Below are 10,738 nucleotides of genomic sequence, written 5' to 3'. Positions count from 1 at the left end.
AAGATCGGACCACTCTATCATATAGCTGTCATAGGAACGATCGGTCGAAAAAACATTTTGATTATCAAGATATCTTGACCAAACTCGGCATTTACTATTTTCCCGGTACTTCTTAGATAGGGGCAAAGCACTATGAGCATTATGAAAGGGTTGGGTCTGCAAGGGTATTAGATCTTTGGCGTGCCGAAGATAGCCCTTCTTTCTCATTTTTTTTTTTTTTTGTTTTACTTAATTTCTAACTTACAGTTCTATTCCTGATTTGGCAACCTCCCCTGCCGGTCCGGATTTTATCCTTTTTGAAGCCTTTGGGTATCTACTGGGGATCTTGCGACCAGTCTTCGTTGAGAGTTTCCTGCTGGCGGGCCTTACAAGATGCATTGTCCACCGATGGGCACAATTGAACAGTTAAGTTCCAATTGCTTTTCGCGAATTTCACCAATCAAATTTAATCGACGAGAGTTGCACTGGTTTTATTTACGCGTATATCCGACTAACGCGCACGTAGAAGCGTTTTGTTCTGTTATAACACGAGCCGGTTCCTGCCCGGGCGCCAGTTAATTCCAAAGTTTATTAAACGATGAAAAAAAATATAATTTTTAGGGAAGCAAGACTTCTTTTATTTGATATTAATTTGCAACTGAATAAACTTAAATCAAGTCTAGCCCTAGTAACCTGTGACTTAGCGGCAGCGGCGTCGCTGCTGATGTTGTTGGCCCGTTGGGCAATTCTTCTTGGAATTGGCGGTTGCCAGTCGGCGCGTGGAGGAAATGGCACAGACACCAAGTCAGCATTTTGCTGCACTTCTTATGAGGTGTTGCGATGCTTCTTATTGGGACTGTATGAATTTATTTGTTTTTAACTTGCATAGTCTATTTTTGCTTGACATGCATCAAGGTATTCTCTCCCAATCAGAACATCATAATGCTCTGAGAAGTCGTGAATATAGAATTTTTGTTTACTCGGACAAATTTTGCTTGCTCCTAATCGTATGCTTTGTTTCAATTCAATAACACCATTTATGGTGTGAACCTTTTGTTGGATCAAAAGCGTTTTATTGACCTTTTATCTCAAGTGGGCGTGTGTGGATGGTATGAAGTTTTAATAAAGGTTTTACAAATTGATGAGCAACACGACTTACTTCTATGATGATGCTTACAGAACTGATTTCTTAACATAAATTAAGATTAAAGGGACCGAGCACTTACAGAGTTCGGCGCTTCGTACATGTGTATGAGTGCTTATGACATTCAAATGTAAGAGAATTAGCATAATCTTAACATAATCTGTTTTGACATTGTTATTGATACCCTGATTAATGTATGTATGAGGTATATGACCGAACATCCCGGCTGCCTTGAAAGAATTATTTTTCCAGAGACAGGTGGAACAGCCAGCTTATGTACTTGCCGGCAACAGAGTCCAGAGGCAGTGCAAATATATGCGACTCGAACCCGGTCATCTTTGCCACTCACAACAGACTCAACACGCCCTAATATCCAGTGTAATGGCGGTGTGTTGTCGTCATGTATGATGACCATAGAGTCAACTGTGAGATTTAGGGAAGCTGAAGTCCATTTTGTCCTGGCTCGAAGCTCGTTCACATACTCCGCAGACCAACGACGCCAGAATTGTTGTTTAACAGCTGTGATCTGTTCGTAACGATCCAAGTTGGAGATGTTGTTGGTGATAATCTCACGCTTGGGCAAAGCGCGCGGTGCATCTCTATTTAGAAAGTGAGCTGCAGTGAGACCGCTGAAGTCGTTGGGATCAGATGATAGCGGTGACAGCGGGCGAGAGTTGAGTACTGCTTCTATCTCAACGACTGCGGTGTTCAGTTCCTCAAAGGTGAACCGGGGGTATGTACCAGAAAACTCTTTGCGCTCTTGACAGCGGCCTCCCAAAGGCCTCCCAAAGTCTGGAGCCCTAGGTGGAATGAAATGAAAGGTTATCTCTTCAGAGGAACAATATGATAGGATTGCATCTTGAGTGCTAGTGTTGAACATGAACTTCTTTAACTCGAGTAGCTTGTTGGATGCTCCGACAAAATTTGTGTCGTTGTCACAATAGATGTGCGATACTGCTCCACGACGGGCAACCATGCGTTTCAACGATTCCAAAAACTTATTCGTTGAAAGATCTGACACGATTTAAATGTGAACGGCCATGCAGACATATATGGCGATATGGGATTTTGTGGGACCCTTGCCACGTATTCGAAGATAGGTGTTCACTGGACCGCAGAATTCGACTCCAAAGTGGCGAAATGGCTTGTCTGTGGATAAGCGCTCAGGTGTCAGGGGACCCATGACTTGACGAAGTAGAACTGGACGATATCTGACACTGTGTACACAAGAACGAACAATGCTGCGTGCTAAAGCTCTTGCGTTAATGACCCAGAATTGAAGCCGCAGCAGTCCAACTAATGCCCTTGGTCCTGCATGGTAATTGCGCAAGTTAAGATGCCGAACACAATTGTGGACAAATTGCAATTCCTTGGGAACAAGTAAAGGATGCCTTTGACGAGAGGGGATATCAGCATGCTCGAGTCTGCCGCCAACCTTAATGAGCTCGTATCCAGAAGAGTCATCTATGAAGGGGCTGAGAAATTTTAGATTGCTTTTCAAATCTCTTTGTTTTCTTAGCAATTGCAAATCTTCCTTGAAATAGTGCTGTTGGATGATCCTGATGATGCAGTGCAACGCGTGGCGAAGTTCTTTTGGGCATGGCGGCAAACTTTCGACAGGGTGTTCGTTTTTGGCAATATGGTAAAGCCGGAACATATATGCCATAACTCAAAGCGCCTGAATGTATGAACTAGTTCCGTTCAGCCAGTCCAGAATAGAATTACTTTCGATAATTGCAGCAAATGTAGACTTCCGATTTTCAGCATCGATAATGTCCATGTCCAAATCATTGTCGAATTGTTGGCAGGGCCATTGAGTCTCGGAATCACACAGAAACGCAGGTCCTGTAAACCAAATTGATTGCTGGAGCTCATAAGCTGGGCATCCACGTGACACGATGTCAGCAGGGTTCAATTCTGACGGTACATGCCTCCACTTTCCGTCTGCTGTTTGATCTTGTATAGTGGATACTCTATTTCCAGATAGGCTTTTCATGATGTTAGCCAGATACGACATTACTAAAGCAATGAGAGGGATTATATGAAAATAGTGTTACTGAAAAACCTAAAAATAATAATGTTCAGGGAAATCAAAATAACAATCGTAGGAACATGGACACCAGTTCAAGTGGTTATTCCAACACGAATCAGAGTTATCACGCACAAAATAAACAGTACAATAAGTCCGAAGACAATCAGAAAGCTCACCACGAGTTCCAACAGAAATTAATTCAAGGTAGATACCAAAATCGCTTAAACTATCAAAATCAGTCCCATTCACGCTTGAATGCACCAAACCCTCCGATTAAACGTCAAAGAGAGTAACAGTGGGCAGATGAAAATGGATACATCTGAAAATTTTCATCAGCAAGCCTCGGAACAAACAGAAGAAATCCATTCATAAAATTGATTATGAATGACGAAGTTCTAAAATGTGTCATTGACACAGGTTCAACCATAAATCTAATGAAAACAAACCGCTTAAATTTTCCAGTTTACAACGAAACATTAAAAGTTCACACCATAAATGGTGTTATTGAATTAAAACAAAGTATACGACTAGGAGCAAGCAAAATTTTTCCGAGCAAACAAAAATTCTATATTCACGACTTCTCAGAGCATTATAATGTTCTGATTGGGAGAGAATACCTTGAGGCATGTCAAACAAAAATAGACTATGCACAAGAATCCGTAACCTTAGGAGAATTTAACTTTTGTTTTAGATATAATGACGAAGAGGTCGAAGAGGACATGACCGCACAATAGTGCCTTGATCCGCCCTCAACAGAGGACAGACCATTTAACTTCCCTATTAATAATAGCGTCAGCAATTATGCGTGGGATAGTACTCTGATGGGAACATTGACAGTGGCGTGATATTTAGGGTGAATTGTTTATGTCTACCAAAGGGGGACAGTTTGATCTTGACCAATGTCGATGTTATCATATATATATATATATAGTGACATATCCATAGTCGCACCCACCCTTTAACATAACTTAGCACATAAGCATAAGCACAAGTATAATCATTTCTAATATTGTAAACAAAGAGCCTGTTGATAACATCGACATTGGTCAAGATTGAACTGTCCCCCTTGGTAGACATAAACAATTCACCCTAAATATCACGCCACTGTCAACGTTCCCATCAGAGCACAATCCCACGCATAATTGCTGACGCTGCTCAAACTCCACTCGATTTTGACTCAAGCTCTCTCTAAGCGAAGTTTGCTAAGCGACCGCAACAGTTAGATAAATTAGTTCATATTCGAGAAGCAAATCTGAATGTACTCAACAAAAGTAGCCGTTAAGTGAAAATAATAAATTGAAATATATTTTTTTATAGTAACCTAACGTGTAAAACTTAATTGGCGCAGCCGGTAGGATACTTCGGGAAAAAGTAAAGATCGCTAAAGGATAATTAATTCACAGATCTAACGCTCAATCGCGACCGAAAGTGTTGTCGGAGTGTAACAAACATTTTCTCGAATACGTATCCGCACAAGAACCTTCGGGTCACTAGTAGTCTAATAACATTGACCCTTTGGGCAATAAAGCTACTATAGTTAATAACGACTGGCTTTACATATTATTTGATACCTGCAATGCCTTATTACTGGGTCATTTTAAGACACACACACAAAAAAAAAAAACATTTAAACTAGTAATCCATCACAAACTATAATCTAAAATAAATGTGCAAAATCAAAGAACAATAAAGTTCAAACCTACAAACTCAAAACTATTCAAAAACAAAGATTATCATCTAACGAAAAAAAGTGTATTACACCAAGATGACCATGGAATTATCAGAACAACACCTCAACCAGGCCCTTTCACAACTTAGACAGGTGCCAAGCTTTGACGGATCAACGGATCAACTAAACGCCTTCATTAAAAGGATAGATTACATCCTACACCTGTATCCAACCCGAGATGTTAGACAACACAGCATCTTATATGGAGCCATCGAATTGCAAGTCACAGGAGATGCTCAGAGAATTTCACAAAGGACAGCAGCCAACACTTGGCAGGAGCTGAGAAACGCATTGATTGAAGAATACAAAGTGCAGACACCATTTGAAGAACTCCTTCGACGCTTATACAACACGAATTACCAAGGATACGTTCGTAAGTTCATCGAGGAGCTCGAAAATAAATCTTTTGTTATATTAAATAAGTTAGCACTAGAAAATATACCTAGCAATACAACCCTTTTTACAAATGCTATGAATAACACAATCAAAGATGTTATTACAAAAAAATTACCAGATAGGCTTTTCATGATGTTAGCCAGATACGACATTACGTCGACACAAAAACTAAAGCAAGTAGCTCAAAGAGAGAGATTATATGAAAATAGTGTTACTGAAAAACCTAAAAATAATAATGTTCAAAGAAATCAAAATAAGAATCGTAGGAACATGGGAAATTATCAGCAAAATGCTAACCCAACCACCAGTTCAAGTGGTTATTCCAACACGAATCAGAGTTATCACGCACAAAATAAACAGTACAATAAGTCCGAAGACAATCAGAAAGCTCACCACAAGTTCCAACAGAAATTAATTTAAGGTAGATACCAAAATCCCTTAAACTATCAAAATCAGTCCCATTCACGCTTGAATGCACCAAACCCTTCGACTAAACGTCAAAGATATAGTAACAGTGGGCAGATGAAAATGGATACATCCAAAAATTTTCATCAGCAAGCCTCGGAACAAACAGAAGAAATCCATTCATAAAATTGATTATGAATGACGAAGTTCTAAAATGTATCATTGACACAGGTTCAACCATAAATCTAATGAAAACAAACCGCTTAAATTTTCCAGTTTACAACGAAACATTAAAAGTTCACACCATAAATGGTGTTATTGAATTAAAACAAAGTATACGATTAGGAGCAAGCAAAATTTTTCCGAGCAAACAAAAATTCTATATTCACGACTTCTCAGAGCATTATAATGTTCTGATTGGGAGAGAATACCTTGAGGCATGTCAAGCAAAAATAGACTATGCACAAGAATCCGTAACCTTAGGAGAATTTAACTTTTGTTTAAGATATAATGACGAAGAGGTCGAAGAGGACATGACCGCACAATAGTGCCTTGATCCGCCCTCAACAGAGGACAGACCATTTAACTTCGCTATTAATAATGAATTAATAGAAAACAATGAGTTTAGGCTAGAGCACCTAAACTCAGAAAAAAAAGAAAAAATTAAAAAAGTTTTACATGAATTTCGTGATATCCAGTACCATGAAGGTGACAATTTGACTTTCACTAGTACAATTAAACACAAAATTCTAACAAAACATGAGGACCCAATTTACAAGCGTCCATACAAATATCCTCAAATTTACGATGAGGCAGTAAATAAACAAATAAGCGATATGATAAAACAAAATATCATACGTAAATCCAAATCCCCTTACTGCTCACCAGTAATAATCGTTCCAAAGAAAAACGATGCATCTGGAAAGCAAAAGTTCCGGTTAGTCATAGATTACCGCAATCTCAATGAATTAACTATTAATGATAAATACCCTATCCCGATCATTGATGAAATATTAGACAAACTTGGAAAATGTCAATATTTCACAACCATTGATCTAGCCAAAGGCTTCCACCAAATCCAAATGGATCCTGGTTCAATACCCAAGACCGCATTTTCGACTAAGCATGGCCATTACGAGTACACTCGCATGCCATTTGGCCTTAAGAATGCACCTGCAAAGTTCCAACGTTGTATGAACAATCTCTTAGAAGATTTAATTTTTAAGGATTGTCTGGTCTACTTAGACGACATTATTATTTTTTCCACTTCATTGGAGGAACACATTTTGACGCTACAAAAGATATTTAAGAAGCTTAGAGAAGCTAACTTAAAACTACAGTTGGATAAATGCGAGTTTATGAGAAAAGAAACTGAATTTCTTGATCACATCATCACAACTGAGGGTATAAAACCAAATCCCAACAAGATACAAGCAATTGTCAAATTCCCAATTCCAAAAACCCCAAAAGAAATTAAATCATTTCTAGGATTATGTGGTTTCTATAGGAAATTTATACCAAATTTCGCTAATATAGTAAAACCATTAACACTAAAATTAAAAAAGTTAGCAAAAATTAATATAAAAGACAGAGACTAGGAACTAGCGTTTGAAAAGCTAAAAGTACTCATAACATCCGACCCAATTTTAATATACCGTAACTTCGAAAAACCATTTTCATTAACTACAGACGCGAGTAATATGGCAATAGGGGCCTTCCTTTCGCAAGAGCATAAGGATATATGCTATGCAAGTAGAACTCTCAACGAGCATGAGTTAAATTATTCAACGATTGAAAAAGTATTATTAGCAATCGTTTGGGCCACTAAATACTTTAGGTCCTATCTCTTTGGTCGACAATTTCAAATCCTTAGTGATCACAGACCACTCGTCTGGTTAAATAATATGAAAGAACCTAACATAAAATTACAAAGATGGAAAATCAAGCTAAATGAGTTTGATTTCCAAATTAAATACGTCCCAGGAAAAGAAAATTATGTGGCAGATGCTCTGTCCAGAATTCAATTAAACGAAAACTTCTTAGGCGAAGATACAATTAGCACAAGAGCAACAATACATAGTGCTCAAGAAGACAACAGTAACCATTTACAAATCACAGAAAGACCACTTAATTATTATAATCGACAAATAGAATTTGAAAAAGGAACTGAGAACGAAACAAAAGTTACGAATTACTTTCACAAAACCAACATAAAAATTACGTACAAAGACATGACTAATACGCATGCCAAAGAATTAATAAAAGAATACTTATACACAAAGAAAAGTGTGCTATACTTCCACAACGAAGCAGATTTTTTAATTTTTCAAGAAGCCTACTTAGAAATAATAATTCCGAATAATTCAACAAAGGCAATGAAAACTAGTACAAAACTAATAGACCTTCAAACATACGCAGAATTCAAAGAATTAATATTAAAAAAGCACAAAGAATTATTACATCCAGGAATTGAAAAAACTATCAATTGGTTCAAAGAAACCCACTATTTCCCAGATTATCAAAATTTAATTCAAAATCTAATAAATGAATGTGAGATTTGCAACATCGCAAAAACAGAACACAGAGATACAAAATTAACTTTCGAAATAACTCCGGAAATCACTAATATCCGAGAAAAATATGTAATGGATTTTTACATAGTAGGAGATAAACAATTTTTATCTTGCATTGATATCTATTCAAAATTTGCATCATTAATAGAAATAAAAAGTAGAGACTGGTTAGAAACCAAACGAGCTATATTACAAGTGTTCAACCAAATGGGTAAGCCCATCGAAATAAAAGCAGACAAAGACTCAGCTTTTATGTGCACAGCTTTACAATTATGGCTAAAATCAGAAGCAGTAAATATTAATATAACTACTAGTAAAAATGGTATACCCGACGTAGAACGATTTCATAATACAGTTAACGAACAATTAAGAATCATTAACAGCGACTCAGACGTCGAAAATAAACTTACAAAATTTGAAACTATACTCTACACGTACAATCATAAACCAAAGAACAAAACGGCTAACAGAACACCAGCGGACATATTCATATACGCAGGTACACCAGAGTATGAAACTCAAGCTAATAAAGAAAAACTAATAAATAACCTCAATAAAAAACGAACAAATTATGAAATTGACACTAGATACAAACACTCACCATTAGTTAAATCAAAGACGACAACCCCCTTCAAGAAAACAGGAGAACTAAGACAAATCGACGACAAACATTTTGAGGAATCTAACAGAGGCAGGAAAATAACACATTACAAAAGCAAATTCAAAAAGAAAAAGAAGACTAATTAAAGCAAATATAACAATTACAGGTCAACAACAGACAGCGATCAAAACATACAAGCACCAGCTTAAACTAATTATTATAATATTACTATCAATAACTGTAAACCATATAAATGCACAAAGTATTGAAATTAATCCTATCAAAGCCCATAACGGCTATCTCATATTTAAAACAAGAACCATAGACATTCCGACAGATTACGAATTCCACTGTTTAACGGTTAATATAACAAAAACCGAAGAAACTTTTAACAATTTAATTGAACAAAGTAAAGAATTCAATAACCTTATACAAATCGAATACCTAGTAGAAAAATTAAACAGAGAAATAAACGGCTTAAAAATAGCCAAACGCAGCAAAAGAGGTTTAGTTAACATAGTAGGAATAGTATATAAATACTTATTTGGAACATTAGATCAAGAAAACAAAACAGAAATTGAACAAAAAATAAGCAACTTAGCAGAAAACAGCGTTCACGTTAACGAATTAAATTACATAATAGAAGCTATAAACAAAGGAATAGAAATCATGAATGAACTAGATCAAGAGAAACAAAAAGGAAAGAAATTAGATAAAACACTTTACAGAATATATAGAAGACATTGAGATGGGAATGCAGCTCACAAGACTGGGCATTTTTAACCCAAAATTACTAAAACATGACTATTTGTTGCATGTTAATTCTGAGAAATTGTTGAATACAAAAACTTCCACTTGGTTTAAATCAGATACAAACGAAATACTGATAATATCCCATATTCCTCGAGAAATAATAAAAAGCCCGGTAATCGAAATAATTCCATACCCGGATGAAAATAATAACATTTTGACAGAAATAGCTCATGAAAAATATTTTACCCAAGATAAAAAAGTTTATAGCAAAAAAATTAATTAATAATGAATGTTTGACAGGAATTTTAAACCAAATAACATCAGAATGTAGTTATACTAAAATTTTGCAAAATTTTCAAATCAACTACGTAGAACCAAATATAATTTTAACTTGGAATTAACCAAAAACTATATCAAATCATAATTGTATAAATAACGAAATAACAATAGAAGGAAACAATATAATAAAAATTTGTAATTGTTCACTGCAAATTAATGATATTTCAATTTCAAACAATATGTTGATTATACTCAAAGCATTTACGTAAGGAATGATGTTATAAAATAAGAACCACCTTCGTTTGTACAAACGAAACAAATTATAAATGAACATACAAAATTTAACAATGTATTCCAGATAATTACAATAACCATATTTGTAATCATATTAATAAGTTTAACACTGTATTTGACATATAAGTTCAAAAGCATACCTAAGAAATTAATTATAAAATATAAAAAACCCAAAGTAGAAGAAACACCTACAATAATAGAAGATATACCAATTGTAAAGAAGAAAAAGTTACACTATATCCAAATTTAAACATCTGAGGACAGGCACTTTTCTAATGGTTGGGGGAGTGACATATCCATAGTCGCACCCACCCTTTAACATAACTTAGCACATAAGCATAGGCACAAGTATAAACATTTCTAATATTGTAAACAAAGAGCCTGGTGATAACATCGACATTGGTCAAGATCAAACTGTCCCCCTTTGGTAGACATAAAGAATTCACCCTAAATATCACGCCACTGTCAATGCTCCCATCAGAGTACTATCCCACGAATAATTGCTGACGCAGCTCAAGCTTAACTCAATTTTGACTCAAACTCTCTCAAAGCG

General features: G+C 36.0%; 1 protein-coding gene across 1 annotated transcript; it reads right to left on the bottom strand.

The window, feature by feature from the left end:
• Window positions 1-313: 313 nt before the first annotated feature.
• LOC138911673 (uncharacterized) lies at window positions 314-2,099 on the bottom strand. Its single transcript, XM_070211052.1, has 2 exons — window positions 1,473-2,099; window positions 314-364 (listed from the first exon to the last, which is right to left on the bottom strand). The coding sequence occupies exons 1-2, from the start codon at window positions 2,097-2,099 to the stop codon at window positions 314-316; spliced, it is 678 nt and encodes a 225-aa protein (XP_070067153.1).
• Between the last annotated feature and the right edge of the window lie 8,639 nt (window positions 2,100-10,738).

The sequence above is a fragment of the Drosophila virilis genome, unplaced genomic scaffold (genome assembly GCF_030788295.1).
Source record: "Drosophila virilis strain 15010-1051.87 unplaced genomic scaffold, Dvir_AGI_RSII-ME tig00001925, whole genome shotgun sequence".
Classification (NCBI taxonomy): domain Eukaryota; kingdom Metazoa; phylum Arthropoda; class Insecta; order Diptera; family Drosophilidae; genus Drosophila; species Drosophila virilis.
This window is presented reverse-complemented; position numbering and strand designations above follow the sequence as displayed.

Excerpts from the sequence above, each read along its gene's own strand:
- LOC138911673 (XM_070211052.1), bottom strand. The coding sequence starts at position 2,099 with ATGGTTGCCCGTCGTGGAGCAGTATCGCACATCTATTGTGACAACGAC. Across the intron at positions 365-1,472 it reads TAGGGCGTGTTGAGTCTGTT|GCCCGCCAGCAGGAAACTCT; the intron begins GTGAGTGGCAAA and ends GCATCTTGTAAG.